Source organism: Coloeus monedula (genome assembly GCF_965178545.1).
Source record: "Coloeus monedula genome assembly, chromosome: 4".
Lineage (NCBI taxonomy): Eukaryota > Metazoa > Chordata > Aves > Passeriformes > Corvidae > Coloeus > Coloeus monedula.
In genome coordinates, this window is record NC_138784.1 from 61,293,411 (window position 1) to 61,321,150 (window position 27,740).

Consider the following 27,740-nt stretch of genomic DNA (forward strand, 5'->3'; position numbering starts at 1 on the left):
TTTACAATTTTAGTTACTAATTGCCATCATTTGAGGAACATAAATATGGTTCATCTTGGTTTACAGACAGAGAAAAAGGTAGGGGACTTAATGCTGTCACATGTGGATCCTGAGACAGGACTGTTCCTTTCTCTTCTCCAAATGACCCTATATGTGACTATAACATGAAAACATAAGTCAGAATAACAAAATTAATTTCATTATGGGATGCACAGAATGTTTGAAGCATCACTATGTGATGGTGATAAAACTTTGCAAAACTCAAGGCTGCTTTTTCTTCCTTTCATTTGAGTCCCGGAATACTCCGCTTCTTTCATAGCTTGTTTAAGGGAGACCAAGTTCTCTCTCTGTCACTGTTTGATACCTCTTCTTGCTACTCGGTGTTACAGCATGTGGTCTTTGTAATTTGAATCCCAACTTCTTTCTGGAGAAGCATTAACTGAAAAGGCAGCCTTTAGGGTTAGGCAGCAAAATGTAAATTTTCAGCTCTATGAGCAGGAACTCAGTTACATGACTTGCATTACTATTAATGGGGGTCATGCTGGTAAATTCCTGTACACCACATTGCACATTTACTCATGAGTGCAGAATTGGCACAGCTAATGAAACTTGCCTTTTGGGTAGCATGTGTTTCAGGAGATGGGTCTGACAGGCAGAAAGGACTGCTAAGTACCCAGATGAAAGTCTGGCTTTTAACTCCTTGAACATATTTCCAGAAAATAATAGTGTGAACTAATGCTGGTTAGTGTTAGCTGTTCCTACTGTTAGGGATCAGTCTTGCTCCAGTAGGATTTCATTGAGGCAAAGATCATGTCTGAAATGTGAATGTGTGTGCTGTCATTTAGTGTTGGCGATACGCTTTGTGGTGCATTTTCCACATACTACTTACTGTTACTTACTTTCTTTCAAACATAAGCCAGTCCTCTGCTAACACTGGCTTCTATAATCATAAACAAATTAAGGGCTTTCTTATCATTTTCACCTCTGCTACTTTCCCAAAGACGATGCCTCCTATGGCTGAGCATCACCTGGTGATTAACAGCCTACATTACACATGGGCATCTTATACCGCTTTATTCTTGTTCTGTGTCCATTGCAGTGATAGCATCTTGTTTCCAAAACTCTTTCCCAGCCTTTACTTTGCTAGGTTAAACTTGCCAAGTCCATTTTGCCTGTCTGATATGGTAAACTTGGCACTGCTCTGGCTGCTGTTCTGTGCACCTGCTGTAATTGGAAGGTATTTTTAGTAAATGAAAACAAAACTGCCCGAACATTCTATCCTGTGCTGTCTCATAAAACTTTCCTCATATGCATCTGTGCAACAGCCCAGTGTTGTATTGCCTTTTTAGCCTTTTAATCTCACCATGGTTCCTAATTATTTTGTAGTTAATTAGTAGGGGTTTTTTATTATTTTCCATCATTTAGTGCTGAGAGTGTCAGAGTCTGCAATAGGAATTGTTGTCATCAGATCCCAAGTTTCATGTTGTGGGTTTAATTCCCTTTCTTGCATGCAACTACTCAAAGTGATTATTTTTTAAAATTCATGGTACTCTAAATATCCTTTTCATCACCAGTAACCTATATTTAACATTAATCAACATATTTAATGAATAAAATCTGTTCCATGATTCATTGCTGAAGGAGCTCCTAACTCGGGCTTTCTCTGATAAAGTCAGAGAATGTGTTATTTATTTCACATTACTGCAAATATAGAGTATTGCCTATGTTAGCTGTTGAGAAGATGAGTAGTGTGTAGTACTTGCCACATATTTTGAGCCCTTGTCCCATTAAATCACTAAGAAAATCCCTCTTTCCTTTTGCAGTAACATATTCTTGTATTTTGGGAAAAGTCTGTCCAAATTCTGTCAAATGAGCCTTTTAACATGGTCAGAAAATCACCTTGTGTTTGAACTAAATATGGTTTGAGCTGACAATATATCTTCATTCACTGGAATATTCCCTTTCTTCATGGTTTTGTGTGGTCATCAGAGCCGAAGAAATGCCAGAGAACTGTGCTGCAATGAACAGTCAACATCTAGAGAAACACTCTTCAGTTTCTGTGTTAAATAAAAGTAGAAAAAAATCAATTTGCTACTGCAGCTAGTGACTGTGAAGGAGCAGCTGCAAACTGCTGAGTCTCATCAGGTTGCAATCGTGATTAACATTGGGCAGATCCCCCCTGCTGCGGGATAAATACCCTGCCTTTGTCAAGGCTCCCATGTAAGAAACAATAGATTATTTCAGTGAAGCTCAAGAACATAAATGTTAATCGAATCATTCCTCCAAATGAATAGAAGTAGCACCCAGAATGTAAACATTTTAATTTTGGAAGGGAAGGTCTGCCTGTTGGTTAGTTTTCTGTGTATTTTTTCATGTACTTTGAAAAGCCGCTCACTAACATTGCCATCATTGCATACAATAACATTTTCAGCACTTTGAATACGTGTGTTTCCTGTCTTTCCAAGCTAGGCAATGGCAAAGTCCAGGGACTATCGGAAAAAATAAAATCTGCCTTAATATCACTCAAGAGAGGTCAAAACCTTATACTGAATAACTGCCAAACTATGTGATCACGTTAGTTCTTGGTAGAGGAAATGGAAAATACTTTCCAACTGGAATTGACACCAGGAAACATATTTTAAAAATGTTTTTTATACATTGGGATAATTACCCTTTAAAATAAATTTGTCTCTACACAGATGATGAAAGTGATTGTATTTTAACAAATTTATGTGTGTGTAAGTGAAACAGAAAGAAGTCATTTATCCTCTTACTGCTTCCTTGTTTGCTTTACAAATTAGGAATTTCAGAATGCAGTCAAGCAGTACGTGTTTTAAAACAAGTGTACAGCAAGCTACAGATGCCCACCCATCTTCATTTTTATATGAATACAGCTGTTGTTGATTAACACATCGTATATATATGTTTTGACTTTCAGTGTGTCTAGTTAGATCCTGCTGACTTCATTCCTGTGGGATGTCCCTTTGCAAAGCCAGTAGAGTTCAGCTCATTGCTTCTCTTGTACCCATAATGTCCTCAGAGATCTTGCACCAGTGGTAGATGAAGACCCCTTGGCTCTATGTGAACACTAAACATGGAAACAGTTTTCTTACAGGGTTTGCTAGTTCTTCACTGAGGCTGCTAGGCTGTTGTTTATACATGCACCCTTTCTTAACAGTCATAATGTACTTCTCCACTGGACAAATCTGTCTCTTGAGTTTCTGCACAGCAAATATCATCTCTTGTCAGTCACTCTGGGTTACATCTCATCAGTTACAAAATTAGTGGAGATGATGAAGGATTCTTTTGTGGTGGAAGCACAGAAGTTTGATGGTTGGGATTGAATTCCTGGTGGTCCCATAGGAAAGCCTGTCTGTTGGGATCACTGAATTTCCCCACTCAGTAGGTGCTGAACTGGAGAGAACAACTGACAGCAGGTGATTAGCAGAGTGAGCCAGTAACAGTGGAGGTGTGAAACTGAGTGTGATAATTCTAGTTTTGTGGCTCATGTTCACCAGGGCACATTGTGATTGGGTGGGCAGGAGTTTCCTACTGCCTGGGAGAAGCTGGAGGTGAGGAAAAGCCAGAGCTTTTATTGCTGCTCTAAAACACACTTTCTTTCCATCTTCCATGCTGCATCTTCAGTGTCAGTCTGTGTGCCGGCACCAGAGCAAGCACAGATCCATCCATTATTTTTGATTGTCCAGCTCCACAGATCATTGGTCTCTATTCTCTTGTAACTAGAAACTGGGGGCTTCTCAGCCAGCCTAGCAATGGGCAGTGGTTTTTCGTGCATTCCATCTTGTAGCTAGAACAAGCAGGTTTCATCTAAGCTCGCTCCAGTCATCAGACAACCCCTCGCTACAGCTTTTATAGAGGCCTGAACTCAGTTCCTGGTAGCCCTGACAGAGTATGCCCATCAGAGAAGCCTTTAGCCTCAGTTGTAGTATTACATCATTTTAGGGTTTTCATTCACTTGAGGTGAAGAGGTGCAAAATGAGCATAATTTATTAGAATTTGCTATGCAGAAGTGAAAAAACACCTCTTTGGTGTGATTTGGGCCAAAGTAGTTCAGCAGTGGAAAAGACCAAGCTACTTCTGACCACCCTGTGTATCATACTGGGTATGTGTGGACTCTGACTGAAGTCAGCCATCATGGTTTTTCCTTGCCTAAATGTCATGGAACAACCTAACTTGCGCTGTTTTGTTTACATATTCTACTTTTGTCCCCTTTGGGGGGTAGTAAGAAGTATGTTGTTGAGCTGACAGAACCAACATTTCAATCCCATGTGTATGTAGCACATGTGCCATTTATTTTTTGAAGCCAAACATTGGCCGATTAGGAATTCCCCATGGGCCTTCTGGAGAAAAGGTGGCTGTGGTGACTGTGGACGACTGTGACACAGCAGTGGCTGTGCGCTTCGGGAGCCTCATTGGAAACTACACCTGTGCTGCCCAGGGGACTCAGACTGGCTCAAAGAAGTAAGGATTCCTTCTATTTGTGTTTTCTACTCATTCTCTTTTTCCAGTGGAGAGTCAAGAGTATGCAATTAACCACTGAGCGCTAAGTGATGAACCAGTAAGTTGGAAAAAGAAATGACATAACAAAAAAAAGTAACAAAGTTTCATTTGGGACATGGAATTGCTTCCATCATTTAAGTTAAGAGTCCTATCCTAAAAAGAGGTAGAAATAAAGGATATACACAAACGACCATTGAAAATCATTGGATGTGAAAAAAGGTTTCCTGTGAAGAAAGGAAAAAAAAATTTAGTACTGTTGAGTTTAAAGAGGAGATTAACAGCAAGCAACATAGGGGGAATATAAAGTAATGAGTGATAGCAGAAAGACCATTGAGATACGCATGGTGCTGTAATATCCTAAGAGAGGGGCACACCATAAAAACTGGGGCTAATCCAAATGACCAGATGATAACACTTCTCACACAGTGTGGAGTCGTTTAGTAGAACCTGCATCCACTAAATGTCATTAAGACTAAGATCTTCAGAGGATTTAAAAAGGATTGGCACTATATAATAATTAAGTCATTATATAAAAACGTACTGCTTCTCAACCTTTGTGCTGAGCAGCATCAGCCAGTCCCTGCATGACTGGGGTCAGAAAGAACTGTCCTGTGGCTACACATTTTTATCTAATTTTCATTTTCTTCTTCATACAGGCCACTGTTAGGGACAGGTCACTGGATTCTATATGCACATGACAGCTCCTAAGTTAAAAGTCCGTGTTACTGGACGGTCCTTTGATTACGAGCTCTGGAAGTGCTCATGTAGCAGAGGGAAGTGCAGATCGAATGTGTTTATGGAAGCGATAAGATAAAGAGCAAAACAAAACAAACTCTTTGCAAGAAATTATAAGCATTTCTTTGTTTCTTCAGATCTTTGGACCTAACTGGCCCTCTCCTCCTTGGTGGTGTCCCAAACTTGCCTGAGGATTTCCCGGTGCACAACAGGCAGTTCATCGGCTGCATGAGGAACCTCTCCATTGACAGCAAGCCCATCGACATGGCTGGTTTCATCGCCAATAATGGCACTCTGCCAGGTATGGGCCACTAGTTCCCCAAAGGTCAGCACCAGAAAGGCCTCTGCCACAGCTGTGTGTGTAGCAGGGCTTAGGATATCAAAGGACTGGCACTGTGAGGCGCCCCAGGAAGGGGAAGGGAACAGAGGGTTCTGAAATTACTCCTGTCCCCCTGTTAGCACTGTTGAGGGCAAAGCAGCCATGGGGCAGGGACTTAGGGTGCTGCTTGGCATTGTGCTGCCATTGTGTCTCTGGCCAGACCTCATTTGTTTGAGCAAGGTGCAGTCCACACCTGTGCCATGGAGGCACAAAACAGCCCGGCACAGGGCACGCTTCCAGGATTCAGCAGCACACAGGAAAGGACTGGGCTTGTTTAGACTTTCTGCATTGCTGGGAGTTTCAGCCAGGAATTTACTCCTAAATTAACTTTTCTTCTTCTATTTTTTAACTACCTATTAAATGTCGGTGCCAGTTTGGACAAATTTGGAGGAAAATATCCTCTGATAGAAGGCAAGTTACAACCAACCCTCCCCCACCAGGTTCGGGAAAAAAAAATTTTCGTCGGAAGAAAGTGAAAGAGATAAAAACTATTTATTTAGCAAACACACAGGAAAAGGATAATAATTCTAAATAATAAAACCTCTTGCTTTGGAGAGAAACCTGGGAAGATTTCAGAGTCCTTCTGTAGGTGTGGTCTCTCTCCTCCTCCTCGGACCTGGGTCAGTGTGGGCCCACCTCCAGGGCCTCGGTGGAAAATTCTCCCGGTGTGTTCTGATGTTGAAACAGCCCAGAAGAGAAGAAGTAAAAAAACAAAGTCCCAGGAAAACAAAGTTCACCTCTCCATCTCCCTCTGGAGAAAATGAGCCAAAAGCTGGCTGAAAAGCAAGCAGGGTGCTTCCTCCACTCTTCTACCACAGCAGCAGGACGCAGAGGAGTGTGTATCTGTGTCCTTGAACAACTGTTTTGAAAAGTTCACTTGGTTTTTTTCCTCTCCTCCCTCTCAGGCTCAGTTTAAAGGCACAGAAAGGCACAAGGTTAATTTCTGGGCATAGAGCAGCAATAGGGGATGCACATCATAAAATCACCCCAAGACAATGTCATTTTGCTCTGAAAGCCAAGGGGATTAGTTAATGAAAAAGACAACACTTAAAATGACTTTTTAATAAATTGTGTTTGTTCTGTAAATAAAATTCTGCAATCCCCTAAATCTGAAACCTGCTTCATGAAGCAGCCTGTTGGAGGTTCTGATTTGGTTTCCAGTCCTTGGATCCCTGATCAGGATTAGTTCCGGTGATTAGGTGTACAGAATGTTCTCATCATCCTAAAACTGGCTCCTACACACAAAAATGGAAAGTCCCTTCTGTCTATGCTGCTGAAGGTCTGTGTAAGAGCTAAATTGCAGTATGTTGCATTGATCGTGGATTAAGAAGGGAGTCATAGCATATGCCTTTGATAGACAGACTTGTCTTTATGCTTTTGACACATGATCAGCTCACATAAGCTTTTGCCATCCACATTTTGCTTCACTGGCTTCAAAAATATTGAAAAAAAAGCAAAAAACCCAAACCTATAATGCTCATTTATTCTTTTTACATAAAAACTCAAATACAGTCACTCAAAGCCTTTTTCTTATTAAAAACATGCAAAGTAATGGTTTTCCTGAATTGCAGGCTGTGCAGCACAGAGGAACTATTGTGAAACCAACTGGTGCCAGAATGGAGGCACATGCATCAACAAGTGGAACACATACATCTGTGAGTGCCCCGTGCGCTACGGAGGGAAGAACTGTGAGCAAGGTAGGATGCAAAGAGCTCGTCTTGCTTTGTCATGTGTGCACTTTTCATTGCCTGTCATTACCACCTCATAGCACATATGTCCAACTCTGGTGCTTAAAGGTAACAGAAGATTGAAGTTGAGACTGTCACCCATTATGTATGTGAAATAATTTTAGAGATCCCCTATATAGTAGATGACATACTGTCATGAATAAGAGCAGCTTTCATTGATTTACTTACATAAGCAAAGTAGTTCCAAAGAACTTGGCAGTATTTAGTAATTTGTTCATAGTAAAAATGCCTGATCCTAAGCCCCTTTAAATCAGTGGAAAGAATCCCGCTGACTTTACTGGGCTTTGACTCAAACTGGGGATGAATGTGCAGTTTTAATCACCACTTTTTTGGTAAGAAGGCGTTCTGTGCTAAGTAAGAGGACTTTCAGTTTTACTGGATTTCTCTTTGATTGAACACAATGTGCATAGATGTGTAAAACCTCATTACTAAAGGATAAAGAAGGAGCAGCAGGTGAGTTTTATAGGGTGTGAAGAACTTGCAGTCAGTTTTTTCCCTAGAAGTGAGGAGTTGCGTGTGTGAGGAGTCCCATGGGGTTGGTGCTGTAAGGTGGCTGCTCCTTTGGAGTCTTCCTGGATGCTTCCAGGAAAGAAAACCTGCTTCTACTAGGCATGTCTTTCCTAAAAACAGAAGGCCAAATTCTGGCCCATGATGCAGATGTGGTAGGTGTTTGTTTTTGTTCTCCCCCCTGATACTTAGCCCAGAATAGTGTTGCAGTGTGATCAAGGATTTTGTTCTTTTGATATATCTACCCCAAACTTCTTGGTTTATCTACCCCAAGCTCTCTTGGTTATTCTTGGTTACTCTGACCAGGGTGTGGACCCTGGAAGAGCAGGTCTCCAGATGAGGTGAATACACCACAGGGATTTGCAAACCCCTTTAGCACAGCATCCCTCAGCCTGGGCCAGGCCTAGGTAATGGCAACTACTCTTCCCTTACCTGAGAAGCAGCAGTATTAGTTTAAGTGGAGAGGACACATGGTTAAGTTTCTGTCTTGGAGATAAAGATTTGCAGAATAGGGAAAAGGAATGATGAAGACGTCTTCCTATGCTCCACCTCACACAGAGCCCAGAGCTGTTATTACTGCCCCTAGCCTGGTACCTACTTTCTGGAGGAGCTCCTCAAATATTTTGAGCTTCCCAGGTTTGTATGAAGATGTGATCTTTCCATGTGTCTCATGTCAAATATCTTTGTTAGTGAAGTTCTTGTGTTTTCTTCATGGTTGGCTGTTCTCTATGCTGCAAACCCACTCTGATGTATTCTGAGGGGAGTGCCAGGGCCCAGCTATGGTGTGACCTGTACTGGTGAAAATGGAGTACTGCTATCATGTGCAAAGACTATCCTTCCCTCTGTCTTTGTCTTGATTTTAAAAGGAAATTTAGAATTTGATCAAATGTTTATTTACCATTTTTTTATCCCAAACTCAAGACCAGTCCATAAAGCTTGGGATTTAGAAAATCATCTCAGAACTGCCCTGTAGCCATCCCTGGAAACTCATTTTAAGTTCAGGTGATAGAGATGATGGCAGTCACAGCAGCACTGCTGCCCCTCATCCCAGCTGTCACCTCTGCCTCCAGCCCTGTGCATTCCTGCATGTTCCCTTTGTCACTCCATAACCCCATGTTCTTGCTGATGCCTCAGTTTGTTGGGTTTTTCTGATAGTTTGAAGGCAGCAGGCTGCTTGCTTCTTTGAGAATATTTGTGGGCCAGTGTCTCTATGGAAAAATTGCAAGCCAAGAAAGAAATGGATTGTTCTGGAATGTGACCGAAGATTTCAGGAGCCTGAAGTTAAAGTCAGGAGTAATCACAGATACGCTATACTCCTGTCTTTCAAGTTGCTTATTTGAATGCTTAGCTATGATCCTAATTTTAGGATTATTATTAGGCATCTATTTTTAAAAAAGTCTTAGATATAATATTTGCATTTTTGAGTTGGAGTGCTGCATTTCTTCCATCCCTTTGGCAGTGCTGGTTCTGCTTCAGGCTCACAGAGGACAAAGACTTTGGCAAGTTACCAATCCACCTTTTTTGATTTCCTGCTCTTCAGAAACTCTGGGATCTGGTCTACACTAGTGAGGATGGGGCGTTTTGCCTTCACCATCCCCCTAGAACCTGCTAACTCACCTTCTGGCAGCTCTCATCCCCCTCTGCTGACATACAGAAGGGAGATAAAATTAAGGAAATATTAGTTTCACCTTTATTGTAATTTAATTATTTTTAAAAATTGTATGTTGCAATACCGTGAAGATCTAGCAGCTGTGTCTGACTCACTTATAGATGGCCAATGTCATTGTGCTAGCCTTAGGCTGAACACCGCAGGTCTGCACCTAAACATAAGCTTTCACATGTCCAGCACCCACACTGCAGGTGACATCCAGTGGGATGCTGGCAGCATGTTTCCCCAGGTCCTGTGTCTCCACGGGGAATAGCCCTCATGTCTTTCTGATGGCCTGTTAAATGTAGGAGTCTTTTCAGAGTGTAAGTACATACACAGGCAGTGCTTCAAAGTGACAAACCCTGGGCACACAATTGGTTTGCATCACTGCACCGCAGATGGCAGGGAGGTGCTGTGCTGGGAAGCACGTGGGCCTCTGTGGTGACAGGGGAGGTCAGGTCCCATCTGGGGACACTGGATGTGGGCAGCACCTCCATGGACAGTCCTGGTCCTGGGCATGAGGAAGGGCTGGGGGAAAGAGGGAGGTCAGAGGGGGCTGACAAATGGGGATTTCTGTTTAACTAGCAGGGGAAGGTGCACCCTGGCCCCAGGGAAGGGAGGGAAGTTGGGAGAAAGTGTGGGAAGGGAATGGTTTTTGCAAGTACAGAGACTCACCACCAGTGATAAAAGGAAGAAGGTGGCTAATTGCCATGCCAGTCCAGTTCTCCCAGGAGCAAAGGCAAAATGCTTGCAAACAGCATTCCCAGCCTCCAGCAGGTGGGGAGCCCACAAGTTTGCATGCTGCCTCTGCTCTTCAGAGGTAGATGGGCTCAAAAACCTCAGCAACACTCTGGAAAACCAGTAGCAAAGTTGGAAACTGAGGTCATTGTGGAGGTCACCAGGGTAGAGGAGGAAGGAGAAGGCTGGCTTTTGCACAGGTGGAGCAAGAGAAAATAATCCTGCTCAACACTGATGTCCCGGTTACTTTAACGTTGATGCGGTGCAGTGTGGGCTGATGAATTCTGTCCTGGCCCAGAATTGTGCCCTGGCCCAGACAGCCAGAACTCAAGCACTGCGTTCAAGTTTTAAGCAATCTGGGGACATCTGTATTTGGTGACAATCTTTTTTTAAGTTGCTGTCTGATTTTCAAGAGCAGGCTATGCTGCAGTTGTTCCACCTTATGCCTCTCTGGCATTTGTGGTATGACTGCAAAGGGGAGACCACAGGCTGGAGCAGGAGGGAGAAGGGCTGCCCTTTGGGGCTGCCTGCCATTAGCCTGATGTGGGGTGGTTGGGTAATCACATCTTAGGGAAGGACGGGTCAAGTTACACCTCTGGCTTGACTAGTGGTAGCCCACTAGTCCCTGAATTTTTGTTTCTCACAAACAGGAAGCTAAAGGGCTTGCACTTTACTCCAACTCCTGCACTCCACTCCCACCACAGCCTTTCCCTTTATAGACACCAGAAATGCAGACATATGAGAATTTGGGGTTTGGGTTTATTCCTCAAAAAGATACAACTTCATATCAACTTTACTCCATTTTCTGCTGTGGTGTCATCCCTCAACCTTTTTCTAAGGACTTGCCATTTCATAGTAACATGTACACATTTGTACATACATGATCTCTCCTACTACAAAAAATCCAGAAGGTGTCAGCAGATATGGTAGTGTGGAGCAGAAAGGGAAAGACTGTTAAACCCTGTCATTTCACTGGCCAACTACATGGACTCAGCACATGATGCAATAAAATCTGGGTGCTAATCTGTGGTGGCTGCACCCAGTCTCCACTGCCTGCTTCCACTGGCAAAAAGCTGTCATGAACTTCACCAACATGCCCACAAGTAAAGACATCAGGCAGGGGCTGACTGCAGATCCACTACAAGGTTCAATGTGTGGTGGAAGTGCCATGTGAGATGTTGCAAATAGCACAGAGCTCCCATGGTTTAATTTGTGCTTCTTGATCAGTGGGATCAACTAATCCATGGTGCTGTAACTCCTGTTACCCAAGGTAACAACTTTAAAATTCCAAGGGAGTGGGTGTTCCCATATTTTCCATCAGCAAAGTGTTTTCTATTGAAGGCTGTCACTGGTGTCACCCTGGGGGAGCTGTGCTTTTGCAAGGTTAGAGAGGAGGGCCACCTTCAGCAGTCACCTCAAGATATTTAAGGCAGATGATTTAGGCAATTTCACACAAACTTTCTGCCTGTGAAAAGGCTGTGTAGCTGGTACAGCTGAATAATTTGGCCCTGGAGTATTCATAATTAGTTCATATTTCCTGTTGCCTCCCAGCCTTTTCCTGTGTTTAATCTATTAATTAGAAGCAGGTAATCAAGGTTATGTTGAAAACATCTGCAGCAACTGTTGCCCTCATACTTCCTGCTCTGTCCACCCACTCACCAGCAGAACTGTATCATCAGAGATCCTGAGCTTACCTTTCTAGGAACAGCTCTCACGTGGGTAGTGCCATAGCAGTGTGGAGGTGCTGCTTTCAAGTACAGGCAGCAAGACAAGATGCCTACCCCACAACCAGGGTAGTTTGTGAATTTGCACTATTATCAGCTGCTTCACAGTAACTGCCCTAGCCCAGCTCTTAATCCATGGTAGATTGAATATAACTCTGTGGAAGAGGGACTAGCTCCCTTGTGTCATCCCTGTGACATAGCATCATTTTTTCCTCTTAACATTTGTCCTGAAGGATATCAACTGTTTCTTTTCTGTATTTTGCTTTACAGCAATGCCTTCTCCTCAGCGTTTCAGTGGTGAGAGCATTATCATTTGGAGCGACCTTGACATTACCATCTCTGTGCCATGGTACATTGGGCTGATGTTCAGAACCCGGAAAGTCAATGGCATGCTAATGCAAGCCAATGCCGGGGCTGCATCCAAGATCAACATTCAGGTAAAAGTGTGGCTGCCTTTGGTTAGAAAAGAATTAATTAATTAATTCCCCCATCAGTGGATATGGCCAGATGAACTACACAGCTTCGTCCACCCAAAAAAATGCATGTCAATAAAAACATATCATTACTTTAGCCTTTTACAAAGATCAAAAAATGAATGATCAAAATATCATTATAAAAATCATATTCATTTAAGATTATTTTACTAGTCAGAGGTAGTAGTGGGCATTAATATAGGTGTTAAAAATGTGTCTATTGCTTTGGGGTTTTTTTGCCCATAAGGGAAGTTGAAGTCTGAATGTCCAAAGTTATACAAGGAGTTCTTGCAAGCATTCCCATCTTTACTCTTTGGACTTTTATTCCTTTTGGGTTGTCTTAAGAAATGCTGTTATTTTGCCCTTCTCCTTGTTCTGTGTCAAATACAAACGTAGCAAAAGAAGACATGATTTTTTTTTCAACAGATACTGAACAACTACGTGCAGTTTGAAGTGTACAGTGGCCTGAGCCAGGTTGCTAGTTTGAAGATGAGCCAGTCACGGGTCAGTGATGGGGAATGGCATCATTTATTAATAGAGCTGAAAAGTGCAAAAGATGGTAAAGATCTCAAGTACCTCGCTGTCATGTCCTTGGACTATGGGATGTACCAGGTAAGGCAGCATCATAACTTCGCCCCTGAGCACTGCACAAATGCTTTTAGGAGGAAGTAGGATAAAGGATTGTGGACAAATACTTAGGCTGTGAGACATGTTCTGCAGTGATTTATGCCTAATCAGTGATATTAATTTTTTAAGCCTTTTTATCATAAAGCATAATAAATTAATATCACTGATTAGGCATAAATCACTGCAGAAGGTATCTTACAAAGAAGTAAAAAGTCACGTTCTGATGTCTGGCTCCTCACTGCTTTGGTATTTTTTCTGTAATCTACTGTCAGCTACTGCTCAACTCCATCACTATAGAAAGAAGGCTGTCTGTGTCACAGAGGATGATAGTGCTTCTTATCAGCTATCCTTTTCCTCACAGAGCACTGTGCAGATTGGAAATCAACTACCTGGATTGAAAATGAAAAGCATCATTGTGGGAGGTGTCTCTGGAGACCAAGTCTCTGTTCAGCAGGGATTTTATGGATGTATGCAGGTATGAAATGAAAAGTGTCACAATAAATTTTGAACTCATGAGAAAATAAACAGTGAAAATGTGGGGAGTTACTTTTTACCCACCCTCAAACATTTCTGTTTCCTCCATAAAAATTACCTAAGAATCAAAATATTAGAGTCTACCTACTGTGCTAGGTAAAAACCTGATCGCATAGGGGAAAAACATTTGAAAAAAAATCTGGGTTTGGCTCATCAGGTGATTTCTTTAAATTGTAGTCTCATTGATTGATGAAAATAGTGAAACACATAATACTGTACTCTGAAAGAAGACTCTTAATTTAAAAATAATTGTCTTTTGTCACCAGGGAGTAAGAATGGGAGAGACGTCTACAAACATAGCGACACTCAACATGAAACAGGCTATCAAGATTAACGTGAGGGAGGGCTGTGAAGTGGATAACCCTTGTGATTCCAACCCGTGTCCCCAGCACAGCTACTGCAGTGATGACTGGGACAGCTACTCCTGTGTCTGTGATCCAGGTAACCTGGTGACCACCCCATCCACTCATATAGGAGCTGGATCACACCTTCATGCACTCATCAGAAGCAGCACAGCAGGAGCAGCAGCATGCTGGCAAAGTGTTCATCTTCTGATTCCTTATCTTCCAATCAGTGTTACCCTTCTCACTGTTACTGTAGCACCCTGGAAGCTGCAGTCCTGGGCTAAGAATCCAGGCAACGTATCCACTAAACAGAAAGACAGTCTCTGGTCCAAAAGACTCCTTCTGTGCACCTCCCCTTTTCTTTTTCTGTTTTTTTTTTCTTTTTCTTTCTCAGCCTTTTCTGCTGTTGAATTTCAGTCTCTTACTCTGCATCCTAATCAAGATACTTTGAATGTTTTCTCTGTTTTGGAGCACGTAGCCAGCACATGCTGTCAGCACCCAGCACAGTCACCTCCCATACATGGAGCAAGAGAATACAAAACTATTTGTAGTACATGCCCTGAATATAAAACCGGGAACCAAAGGCACAAGGGTGCCTCAAGCATGGTAACAGACTGTCTAAAAGAATGGCTTACTATCATTTTGTCTGAGAGGGACAAGAGTGCTTCATTTCTGACAGTATCTCAGGGGGAATCTACTGATTATTGAAGGTGTGTTATTAGTGTAAAACCTTAAGATAGACAGTCTTTTGGAGACATGCAAATCGTAAATTACAATGGTTGCGGTAATTTTCTTACCTTGTCTCCCCAGGGTACTTTGGGAGAGACTGTGTTGACGTATGTAACTTGAACCCATGTGAGCATGTCTCCACATGCGTGCACAAACCTAGCTCATCCCACGGCTACACCTGTGAATGTGGACAAAGCTACTATGGACAGTACTGCGAAAGCAAGTAAGAGAATTATTTTTTTCTTGGTTTCTTGATCCTTCCAGGAAGCTCTTCCTCTAAGGCAGCAGTCCTCCCACTTCCTTTTCTGCTCTAGTAAACTTTTCTGTTGAAATCTGAGTGGTATTTTAGACTCCCTTGCCTTTTGGCATTCCTGAGCTCTTCCCAGAAGCTATACAAACTTCCATGTTACTCAGGAGCTGCTTTTCTTCATCAGCAGCTCAGGGGCTCAACCAGTTCTGCTGTGTTACACAGCACTGCATCTCACCTGTACCTTGTAGTGGGCTTAGCCTGAGTTTGCTCTCCATCTCTCCCCCAGCTTCCCCAGCACACAGAACGATGCACCATTTTGGTGGCCTGTAGCAAGATAAAGTCACTTTGCAGTTTGGGTCTAGTCCCTGGGCTGGCAAAGAGCCATCTGTTCTGGACAGTCTGGGAGCCTCTGTCTGTTGCTTTGTGGGTGAAACGTGCTGATTCCCTCGTCAGCAGCTTCCTGGTCTCAGATAAGCATTCAGCAACCAGCCTTATCCCAGAGGCGGCACTTTGATTTAATGTAATATGGGCCATTCATGATGTGCAAATGAAGTGCATTTGTCTGCCCATTTAGAAATGGCTCATGTGATGTTTCCTTCCCTTTGAAAACTGCAAGCTTCTTCCTCTGCCTTTTGTTGTGTGGGCTTGCAAATGTTGGCCATGCTGTTGCCAGATTTGTCTTTCATTCCTCTGGATTAGTGACACAGAGACATTGTCCCTTGTCATTATCTGCTGACATCGTGTCAAGTGCAACATTCTGGTTTTCATATTCTAAAGCATAGAAGTACTAACCTAACTGTAAACAAAATTGGTAGTGGTCTTCGAAACAGACAAAAATAGCTTTTCTTTCCTAAAATGAGCAGCAGGGAGGGATGCCTTGTGCATTTCCCCGATCCCAGTCTCAGAGTTGTTGTCGTTCAGGCTGTTGCTTGACTAAAGACTCCCAGCTATCGTAGAATCAGAGGTCCCCTTGCCAGAACTAGTGTAGGGGCATCTGTGGGGTAACCTGCTCAGAGGCTCACCCGGAATAAATAATACCAGTGAGAATTAGGGTTTTTCTTCAGCAGGTGTGGCCTTTGGCTTGCTGCTTAGCTTCCAGTGCTGCTGCACTCAGTCTGAATCATAGTCTTTGATCCATAGTCCAGATCAAAGCTGCCACCCTTCCCTCATCCATGTCCCCAGCCATGGGCCCTCTGCCTCCCCTGTGGCAGACCAGTGCTTTTCAGACCCTGTAGTGATCTGCCTGAGAAAGCCAGGTGAGCTGAAAGTAGTGGCTTTTCTCTACAGGATGAGCTTACAGCCAGCTTTGCACCTGAGCTGGTATCCCTGTAGGCTGGACAAGAAGCCCTCCTGCCCACAGAGAGTGGGCACATAAAGTACTGGGGAGCTGTACACCAAGGTAGTTTGTGGTGGTAGGTAAACCAGGGCACAGGCTCAGAGCCACCTGTACTTGAAAATATTTCAAGCATTCCCTCTACGGTTCCATAGCACTGATATTCTAAATTTTCCTGTATTACAGTGTATATATATTTATATATGTACTGATTGCTGGTTGAGATACATTACACTCGATAAGGTTATGGAGTTGAATGCAGATTTGGCCCAAAGCTTTTTTGCACACTTTTTAAGAGGAAACTTAAATTAACTTTCTTTCAATCTGATTTTCTTTAATAGGATCGACCTGCCTTGTCCCAGAGGTTGGTGGGGAAATCCCATCTGTGGCCCATGTAATTGTGAGACTAGTAAAGGGTTTGATTCTGATTGCAATAAGACCAATGGAGAATGCCACTGCAAGGTAAACAAAAGAAACCAGTCTTAGGTCAAAATTTCTGTAGTTTAAAAAGTAACTGTACCACTAATAATTACAAGTGAGTATCTGAGACAAAGTACACAGAGTTGTGCTTTGTATCACATATATATGTATGTGCACAGTGGAGTTAACCATTACCCAAACCATTTTGCTGGCACCACCCTTCTCCAAATCATACCGTACAGCTCTTATCTTATTTGTGTTTGGAAAACCAAACCGAGAGGATGAAAGCCTGGCTCTGATCTCTGAAGTGCAGCCTGGTTTATCGGGGGAGATCAGACTGGGGTGCAGAGGAGTGTCGGTGGGGTTTTGTGTATCACAAGTGAGTAATAGCCGTGAAACAGCTCAGGCCAGCTGGGTGAAGCTCTCCCCTGTGCAATGGCCAGCAAAAGGCCTGACAGCTGGAGAGAGCTGAAGGCTAAATGCTTTCCTCAGTGCCATCTCTGATGAGTTTTCCGTGGACAGGCAGGGACAGATGGGGGACATCGGAGGGGAGGAACCTCATCATGAAGGTTTTACAAAGGACTTCTCACAATAGGTTTTACAACTGGCTTGAATGACATCAGAGGAGCTGGGCCTGTGCAGACTGGCCTCTGTGAATCTGGCCCCCTGATCCTTTCCAAAATGCCAGCAGGACACACAGCAACTGTTGCATTAAATGGAGTCAGTGGGGTGCCAGCTCCACGCTCTTGTGCAATCGTAATACCTCAGATCAAAAGCATGTACAGAGGTGATTTGAATATGGGATCATTGCTTGCTCTCCACCCTCTACATGAAACACAAATGCACAGTGCGGAAAGTTTCCTCAGTGGCTCGTTCATGCCGTACAAGAGCAGAATTGCAAAGCTGCGAAAACTGTAAATCCTCCAGGAATATGTTTGGTGGGCACTGGCAATGAGTGCCCCAGGAGTAATGTGGGCCATGTACACTGCAAATGGCAGTGCAAACCCTGGGTCTCTGATAATAGGAATGTAATTTTTATCTGTGCTCTGCACAATTAGCCCTTTTTATGATGTATGTGCTGCTAGAGCAGGTCTCAGAAATACAAGCATTTTGAAATGTAAGTCAAATACCTGGTGTCTATCATTTTGGTTTTTCTAGGCCAATTACTACAGGCCCCAAAGCAGTGACACCTGCTACCCCTGCGACTGCTTCCCATCTGGCTCCCACACGCGCGCCTGCGACATGGAGACGGGGCAATGTCCTTGCAAACCTGGCGTCATCGGGCGCCAGTGCAACCGCTGCGACAACCCGTTTGCAGAAGTCACCGTGAGGGGCTGTGAAGGTACCTCCTGGCCCGCCCGCGCTGCCCGCCAGCCGTGCTGCGGTGCGGGACCAGAGCCGCTGGCAGCGGGCACAGGGGGGACGCCGCGGTGGCCGCGCGGCTGCGTCCTGGGGCGGTGTGAGCCCAGCAGGATGGCTCCGGAAATGGGGGCTGCAGCAGCCTAAGCATACACCCCTCCTCCTAGATCTGTGCCAGTATGACTCGTGGGGGCTGGGGAAAAGGAAAGCAAGCTCTTATCTCTTTAATTTTCGTCAAATGGGGGGAACAAAAGACTGACACCAACTTTTCTTTAAACCTGAGTTGATCTGGCAGTGCAGTATTTTCTTGCTGAGCTGCAGCTGAAGAGGCTGGTGAGAGCCCTCACACCTTTTGCCCACAGATGCTGTGCCGTGCGCCTCGTGCACTCTGCCTTTCTTCCCCATCTTGTCCATCCTGCCTTTCCTCTCACCCATCCACCCACCATCCTTCTGTGATCAGCACAATGCTGCTGCAACAGCCGTCTCACCACAGTGTGTGGGTGAAATGAAACAGCAATGTTTTCCCACAATAAAGGGGCAAGCAGAGATAGGCAGAGCCAAAATCCGGAGCCCCATAATCATCCTGAGCTCTCCTCTGTCTGTCCAATCTGCTGGATAAGGAGCAGCTGATGGGTTACAGTTTGGAAGGCACTGCAGAGGACTGGTATCCTGACAGGGCTTTGGAATTACAGGAAGGTCCTTCAGGCAGGTTGAAATGTCTCATTGTTGTGATTTTTATCTTGTCAGAAAAATTGCATCATTTCTTTTTCTACTTTCAGTAATTTATAATGGCTGTCCCAAAGCTTTCGAGGCTGATATTTGGTGGCCACAGACCAAGTTTGGCCAGCCAGCTGCTGTGCCTTGTCCTAAGGGCTCAGTGGGTAAGTTCCCTGAGTAAATAATTACCTACTTTATCTGCATGCCTCTAAAGGAGAAGAAAAAAAAAAAAAGAAAGAAAAAATGTGTACATAGGGAAAGGCATTAATTCATTGGGTCTAGACACTGCAGCATAGTTCATGCATATCATGAGCAGAAAAGTATAGCTAGTTGAAATCAAAGAACTGTTAAAGTACATTTGGAATACTAGCAATAAATAAATACAAAAGTACAGCAGATAAACATGTACAAAGAACAAAAATTTTCTATTTCCAAAAAAGCAGAGTCTTGTTTGGTTTTTTTTTTTTTTTTATTTATCAAGCAGTTCTTACACATGTAACTTTTAGTTTCTAGTGACTTAAAAGTGCTCTTTAGCCATACAGTTCCTCTGGGCAAAGATAAAATTAGGAAAATCGTATTCCTGATGACAGTTTTACTAGGTTTGCAGGCTACTAAAGCTAAGAGTTGCAACAAAACTCACATTTTTCCACACGATATCTTTTCCATAAGTGAAAACAGCTGAAAAACACCTTTTATAAAGTACATGAGCTGTGCTGTTTTGTACAACAGGCAAATTACAATCTGCTTTTTCATATATGTCTCTGAAAACATGTATCAGATTTTCGAAAACAGAGTTCCCAATCTTTTCCAAAGGCTGTTCTATGGGAAATGAAAACTTTCTCTTGGTTCAGGACCTGGTAGCTCTCTGCTGGGAGTGGTCCTTAGGCTCAGGGAGTTATAAATAGTTATGTGACTACCCAAAATATTTATTGGGGGAGGCCACTGCCTATAGGTGTGCACAGGATTTGTGGTCAACCTAGCTCCTGTTCTAAAAACTTTTAGGTGATAGAATTGATTTATTTTTTTTAGGTGAAGAATATTTTGGTGATTAGACAATATAAAGTTGAATTAAAATGGGTTTTCTGCACTGTTCTTGTGGTTGATCCAAGTGTCTTTTCTAGCAAATAGACTGGCAGGCAATGTTGCTTATAGTAATTGCCCATTCTAAGCAAATTTTAGATAATTCAAAAAAGTAAGCCTTATAATAATGAATATTCAAACTAAGAACCTGAGGCTTAATTGTATTCACCTAGTCATGAAAGAGAAATAATATAATTAGATACAGTAAAATTAATTATAGTTCTTATTTAGATTTGGTAATTAAATGGGTTAGACACATGCAGTATGTTATGTGCAAATTAAGTAGCACAAATGTAAATTTTGAATTTGATTACTTGCAATTCATGGTGAAGGATCCTCAGCCAAGAATCACATTTTAAAATTATTTGACAAATAGTACAAAATATAGTAGGCTAAATTAAACAGTAAGCTGCTCACAGTCCATTTACCAGTGGCAAAAAGACAATTATGCATGTTGGCTGAAGTGTTTAGCACACGCAGCATGCAGATGTGCTGGCGTGTGTTGCTGTGAATACAGCATTTGTCCAGGAGGTCTTCCTATGTAGGCTATTGCACAGAAATCTCAGTAAGGGTTGGTTTTCAGGAACACTTAGGAAGTGCAGAGTCTTTCTTTTATTTGGTATAAACAAATGACTGAATTAATTTGAGAACATTAGGGCAGTGAGGCTGAGAGCAGTTGGGCAGGGCTTGGAGCTTGCCTGACTTTTCTCCAAAGCCTGGGAAAAGCTGTTCCTGAAGATTAGTAGACTAACTTTTCTCTCACAGGAATCCCCAGTTTGGAAATTGAAATACATGTGTAGCTCTAAGCAACTTGAAAATGTAGGAAATCTGAAAGTCTAGGATAGTTGAAATCTATGAATATTTCCCCTGTGCAGTTCGGAACATTGTTTGCCATTGATGCTTTGTTTCCTTCAGGAAACGCCGTTCGCCATTGTAACATTGAGAAGGGCTGGCTGCCTCCGGAGCTTTTCAACTGCACCACCAACACTTTTGTGGATCTAAAAATCATGGTAAGCTGTGTTTTCTCAGGTTTCCCTTTATTTTGTAAATAATGATCAGTTTGGACTCCATTTTGATATCCTTGCACTCAGTCTTTTGACTGCATCCTTGAACACCCTTATTTCCCATCAGGACCTTTGTGCTTTTCTGGCTCTCAGTTACATTTGTGATTGAGTTTTGTTGCCAACTCTTTCTCAAGACAAACAAAATTTGGACCAAAAAATTCCTTTGTGCCTAAATTATAAAAAAATCCCATGATTATGATTGTAACTAGAATGAAAAAAAACCCTACATAATTGGGTTTTTCTTCCTTTTTATCTGATTCAGAATGAGAAGTTACACCACAACGAGACCAAGCTGGATGGAGACAAAACCATATGGATCGTGAGAGCGCTGCAGAATGCCACCAAATACACACACAGCTTGTATGGCAATGACGTGAGGACAGCTTACCAGATGATGATCCGGGTCCTCCAGTATGAGAGCCAGCAGCAAGGGTTTGACTTGGCAGCCACAAGGGACGTGGAATTCAATGAGGTAAGAGAAATACTGTATACTGTGCTGAGCCCTTACAGTTTCCCTTAGAAGTTAGGTGGCTGTGGGTAATTAAATTCATCTTTGACCGAGGTGAAGTGAATATTGTGTAATTCCTTAATCTGTTCCACAAATAAACCTTTCTTCTCAGATTAGAATGGAAAGTTGGTTATGCATGTGTCTATGCACGCACATGTGTGTGTAATACAAATATAATATAAAGTGCTTTTCTAATAAATATCATCATAGTAACAGCCAAAAGCAATATTCCCCGTATGAAAAAAAAAATCATCAAGTTAATGTGTTTTTCCTGGCTAAAATAGTTTTGTGTACTACAGTTGTTTTTGTTGTAAAGCATGCCTAATGTGATCATGTTCATTTAAATGTGCAGCGAACCAAGTCCGAACCAGTTACTGACTCTGAAGGTTTCCACTAATTAGGTTTGAAAACACTTGAATCACGAGTTGGTACATTGAAAGACATTCCATATCATATTGGTATTGTATGGCATATACTAAAATGTGTGCCAGAGAGCTTCTGCTACTCAGAGCATCCATGAAAGACCCAGTTATTACCAAAGACCTGACCAGGGCTAGAGAACAAGCTGTAGCACCCTCCCTGTCTGGGAAAATATGTGGAAAGTTGCGGTGGAAAAATGTGAAATTTGGAGGAAGTTGGGAGTTTTATGTGGTCTGAAAATGTGAAGGCTGGACGACCCATATCAGGCTTGTAGAGCTTTTCTCAATCCCATGTGTGCTGTGAGGTACTGTTCTCCACTCTTGCCCATTCTATTTCCAAAATCCCGGCCATAGCACAACACAAGAGTCCAAGCTAAAATATCTCTTTGGATCGGTGCTAGCAGAGCCCATAGCTTGGACAGCAGCATGTGGGATGACCTTCCATGGGCCAAGACTGGCATCTGTGCTGGCCAAAGGCCGTTTGGCTCCCTTAGAAGGTGTGCTACACCCAGGTCACTGCTCACAGTACTCCAGGAGGACCAGATAGGTCAGGCAAACTTTGGGGTGAAATTGGAGAAGCCAAGCTTTGCAATTGCAAAGCCAAGCTGCACCAGGAGAGGATGTCAGTGGAGAGTTAGGAGCAGGAAGAAAGGTGGCTGAAAAAGTTCCTTAGTGTCTTGGGCTGTACAGTTAACAGAGAGTAAAGAACTGAAACATTTTACATTTCAGATGCACCAGATTTTAAAATACTCTGTTTTTTCTTTCCTGTGGGCCATGAAGTGGGCCATTCAGATCTTGAGAAGGAACTTAATTTCTAGCATGTTTTGTTAAGCAGAAATAAGAACAATAAGCAAAAAAAAAAAAAAGTTTGGAAACCTCTGCTTTAATTTATTATTCTGTGCACTTGGCACCGAGATTCATACAGATGATGTTTTCAAGAACTCCCTAAATATTTTAGGATAGGTCAGGAATTTGAAAACTAACGAGTACAGCTCATGACTAAAAGGAGGCAACATCCTAGGCTGAGAGAGCACAAAGAGAGAAGGAGGGGTTTTTTTTATAGTCCCACATAGAAGCCTGAAAAATAGATAATAATAAAACATAAATAATGTTCACAAACATGGAGGAGGCCTGGTACCAAGTACAACATGAGTCTCCTGCATTCCTGGGAAACATGTCGTGCTTCTCACCCTAGGTAGAGGTGGTTGTACTGGGAGTCTCTTTTAGGTCTGATACATGTTTGCAGCCTCAGACAACACAGGCAGGATACAGACAGCTCCTTCTCAATGAAGCTTAAATATTTGTCTTGGCTATTTTAGAGCTTGTGGTGATTAACTCCTACCATCATCTACACAAATTTTACTTTAGTTAGGAATTAGGTTTTGTTACAACAACATAGTTCATATGTACACCAAGGTTAAAAACTTCTTAGCATCTTTCTCATTTAAGCTATTTAGCACTCACTTTTGGGGTCGATGTCCTTCCTTTCAGCCTGAGGGTCCCTTTGCATATTTTTCTAAGAAAGGGCAGAAGAGGCAGGTCCTCAGAAAGAACTGCCTTTTTAATACCATTTGTAAGCAACATAAAAATGGGGAGACAATAACATGATTTAAGTTTTCTTATGTATTTTCAGGTTTGTCTATGCAAGCTAATACTCACTCTTATCATTCTTCACTGTATAAGTTGTCTTTTTTATCTAGGAAACAACAAAGTAAAAGAAAAAATTAAAGGAAAAGAGGAAATTATATTTATATCCATGGCTTTCTTTTGTTTTTCAACAAAAAACCGTTATTTCGATTTCTCGGGAAGTTCCTCAGTGTACCTACTAGGAGCTGTGCTTTTCATGTGTCTGTGTCTGATCTCTCAGAAACAAAGAAAACATGCATAGATTTTCCTCCTGCATTTTCTTGCTAGGTTTCCTGTCATTAGGGGAAAAAAAGTAGGCAGTTCTCTTACAGCCTCCAATTTTGGATTACTTTGCTCATGAAAAGTTTGGAGGGATTTGCTTTACATGACCAAAAAATCTCAGGGTGAGTAACTGGTGTGCATGTTTTTATATGGCTGCAGTAGAACATGCCTGCGTTAAAATATTTCATTGTACACTCACCTGAGGCATTCAGGCCAATAATTTTCAATACTTCTCACTTGAAACCCAGCACTTTGTTTGTTTCATAATTTATGCTTGTACTTTATTTCTCAGAATATTATCCAAGTGGGTAGTTCTTTACTGGACCCCGGCAACAAGGAGCACTGGGAGCAAATTCAGAGAACGGAGGGTGGCACCGCCCACCTGCTCAGGCACTATGAGGAATATTTCAACAACGTGGCCCGGAACATGAAAAAAACCTACATGAGACCTTTTGTTATTGTCACCACTAACATGAGTGAGTATCCGTTGAAAACTGCCATTTTTCTTCGAGTCTTAAAAATGTGCTGGATAGAGGTGCAAGTTATTTGTTTTAATAATACCCACGGAGAAAAATCATCGCATTAGTTTCCAATCCAGTGAGCCTTGATCCATGTCTTTCAGTTGCCATGGGGGCCTCCTGGGAGATGTCTGATCTGGGTTCCCCCTGGACCATGCCACTGCTCCATGTGGCTTTTTGTTGCAGTCAGAGTAGCGTAGAGATAGTAGGAAGGACTAAGTTTGTAAATTAAGGTAATGCCTTTTGAGGCCAACTGATATAGTTGAATGTAATAGATCTCACTTTTGGTGGAATCACATCAACACCACCTGAAGAATTATTGCAGTACAAAAAAAAAGTAACCCTACTATTGATTTTATTGCATATTATTAATCTTACTAGCATAGGAATGGACTTCCCAGGGAGATGGTGGAATTCCCAGCTCTGGAGATGTTCAAGAAACAACTGGATGTGGCATTTAGTGCTGTGGTCTAGTTGACAGGGTGATGATTGGTCTAAGGTTGGACTCAATGATCTTATAGGTCTTTTCCAATCTAGATGATTCTGTGATTCTGTAATTATATCTCTGATTTTCACATGCTTTCCTAACCTGGAACCTATCCAGAAAATCATAATCTGTAGAGATTCTTGTGCTGAAAGGTATTTTCACAGAATCAGCAATCCTTCAAACACCATCCCAGTCTTGCAAAACCCATAATCAGAGCAAAATCCATGGGATCCAAAATATCCAGAATGGGTCTAAACTGAGAAGGAAGCATCAGGCATACCAAGACACCTTCCCCAGCTATCACAGGAAATATGTCCTCTGACAAGCAAATAGCAGCTCCTGCACCTGGGACTGTGATGTATTTCATAGACATCCCTGCAGTGCATATGCAGGTGAAGCACAGCAGCCACAACCTGGTCAACTTCTTTCCCCATTTTCTCCCCTGCCCTCCCTATTTAGTTTTCTTCCCAGCTACAAACAGCCTGAGCTGAGAGGGTGTTTGTGATAGTCCTGCTCTGAGTGGGAGGTGAGATGGAGCCGGGTGACCTTCAGAAGTCCCTCACAAGCAGCATTGCTATCTGGTTTTTCTTTCAGAGGTGCTCTAAACTATATCAGCCTGAACTTGTATTTAGCTTTTCAAGCTATTGCTTTTATTTCGGATATGAAGAAGGCTTATATGCTAGAAGTTTGTCTTATTTTCCCAACTACACCTGTTGGTATAAGAAGTGAATTGGCTACAAACCTTGTCCCAAGAATGCTTTATGTCCACAATCACAGGGGCAGAAAACCAAAGGCATGGGGCAGTCAAGTTACAAAGGCTGTAGCATCCTGCATCAACAGGCATGGATTATTGTTGAACTAAGCCAAACTGAAATACTTTGATTTCTCCTTAATAAACCAAAACTGAAATATTTTCTTTTGATTCAGGACTATGAGAATCAAAATATTTTTACCTTCATACTCAGAAAAAAGTATGCTCAGCATTTTAACGCAATTGAGCTGAGATGAAAACAAACCCCAGAATTTCTTGCAGGTTGTAAATCGAGATTTTTTTTCAACCAGTTCTTCCTGTGTAAAAACGTGTGAGCTTGAGAGGGATGAGGCAACTCTGGCTTGAAAGAGGTCTGTTTTCTTTTGAACAGTTTTTCCAGGTGAACATGGTGTTAATAGAGTTTCCTAATGGCTCATCTGGGAGTTATTTAGAAACTAGGAAAGGAATGGGAATTTGCGGGTCTTAACGTGGATATTTCTTCATACAGAAACTTGCAGAGGATCACACCTTTTGGTGTAGGGTTACCCCCAGGACATGTAAATTGGCACTCAGTGATTTCACTTAAATGAGAAACTTAAATCCAACTCCACTGCTTTTAAATATTTTGGCAGCTAAACTGGCAGAGATTATGAGGTAAGCTAGGGAGGAACTGATGATGGAGGACTAAGGAGTAGTCCCAGGTAAAATGCATGTTATTTTCTTTGGTCAGCTGACTTCGCAATCCAACAGATGTAGAACTATGTTTTTGAAGTAGTAGATTCAGTCTTCCCATTAAAAAGCAAGTCTAAAATTGGAACATGCAGCACACACTGGAGCAAGCCAGCAGCACATGGAGAAGCTCTGTGAAGCAGGAGCATTCACTGAACAGCAGCCAGGGAAAAGCCTCTGTGAAACCCCAGTCAGCTGCTGCTGGAGAAGTACCAGCAAAGTGATCTATGTTGAGATGGGTATTAGGAAAAGTTTCTTCACTGAAACAGTTCTCAGACATTGAAACAGGCAGCCCAGGGAAGTCACCATCACTGGAGGTATTTAAAAGACATGTAGATGTGGCCCTTGGGGACATGGTTTAGTGCAGGACTTGGTGGTGCTGAGTTAACAGCCAGACTTGATCTTGGAAGTCTTTTCCAACCTAAACAGTTCTATGATTCTTTATTTCCAGTGTTTGAAGTAGTGTTTTCATAGTATGAGATACTGTCTTGTGAATTCCTTTCCACTGAAAAACAAATGTATAATTTGATAAATGTAACATAATGCTATCACATAAACTTTTAGTTGTCATATAAGGTGTTAACTGAAAAAAATTAGATTTTACTTTCTATTTTGGGGTTTAAATTTTTTATCTGCATTGTGCAGATATTTTAATCTTTCAATAATATTTCATTGGGTTGCAATATCATATTTGAATGCATTGAAGTTAATTTTATGGGAAACTTTTATCCCCTCCAGTTATTGCTGTTGACATCTTTGACAAGTCTAATTTCACGGGAGCTAGAATACCACGATTTCATGAGATTAAAGAAGATTACCCAAAAGATCTGGAGTCATCTGTTGTCTTCCCTGATACTTTGTTCAGACCTTCAGAAAGGAAAGGTAAAACCCTTCTGCTGCTGTTTGGTTAGCAATTATGACCAACTCCCAGGGAGCATGATTGATTCTCGGGGAGCAGAGTGGTACTAGGGTGAGAGCAGGGTGACCATCTGCACAAGTGAACATTATTTAGGGATGGAGCAGCTGTGCATACTTCTGAGGCATTTGCCTGCCGGCAGCAATGGAGGCATGGGGGGCTGTGGGACTGGCTGTACCTGTCTGTCAGGTCTCGCTTGCAGCCCCTCAAAGCCCTGTCAAAGTGGGAGAAATGCTCTCTGTTCCCACCAGGATAGGATGGGATGGCTGCCCAGCACTGCAGTCCCACAGCCACCTTCCTCCAGTCCCTGCAGAGTTAGAGGGAGGTGGTGTGAGAGATGGAGATTCCAAATCTGGGAGCAGACAGAGGTGTTATCAGAACTAGGCAGCAATGAAAAGGTCTTGAACTGGGTGACAAGGGAGAATACATGGGGAAGTACCTGCTTCCCAATGTCTCTGAAGCGCCACAAGTTTTTTTGGACAAGGGGAGAGAGGGTAACTTAAAGTTCAATACATGTACCATGGCTGAATGTCTTCTGAATGGGGAAATAGTAACTCTTCCAAAAATAATACAT

General features: G+C 42.5%; 1 protein-coding gene across 1 annotated transcript in view; it reads left to right on the forward strand.

Annotated features, from left to right (window-relative positions):
• CELSR1 (cadherin EGF LAG seven-pass G-type receptor 1) overlaps positions 1 to 27,740 on the forward strand; it is a 166,734-nt gene that overhangs the window by 113,713 nt on the left and 25,281 nt on the right. The window contains exons 6-20 of the mRNA XM_082279992.1: positions 4,325 to 4,482; positions 5,394 to 5,557; positions 7,207 to 7,332; positions 12,271 to 12,437; positions 12,900 to 13,085; positions 13,462 to 13,575; positions 13,901 to 14,075; positions 14,789 to 14,930; positions 16,632 to 16,752; positions 17,869 to 18,052; positions 18,849 to 18,950; positions 20,782 to 20,876; positions 21,193 to 21,402; positions 24,058 to 24,241; positions 26,989 to 27,132. Of these exons, the coding sequence (XP_082136118.1) occupies positions 4,325 to 4,482; positions 5,394 to 5,557; positions 7,207 to 7,332; positions 12,271 to 12,437; positions 12,900 to 13,085; positions 13,462 to 13,575; positions 13,901 to 14,075; positions 14,789 to 14,930; positions 16,632 to 16,752; positions 17,869 to 18,052; positions 18,849 to 18,950; positions 20,782 to 20,876; positions 21,193 to 21,402; positions 24,058 to 24,241; positions 26,989 to 27,132 (2,272 nt within the window). The remainder of the gene's footprint in view (positions 1 to 4,324; positions 4,483 to 5,393; positions 5,558 to 7,206; positions 7,333 to 12,270; positions 12,438 to 12,899; positions 13,086 to 13,461; positions 13,576 to 13,900; positions 14,076 to 14,788; positions 14,931 to 16,631; positions 16,753 to 17,868; positions 18,053 to 18,848; positions 18,951 to 20,781; positions 20,877 to 21,192; positions 21,403 to 24,057; positions 24,242 to 26,988; positions 27,133 to 27,740) is intronic.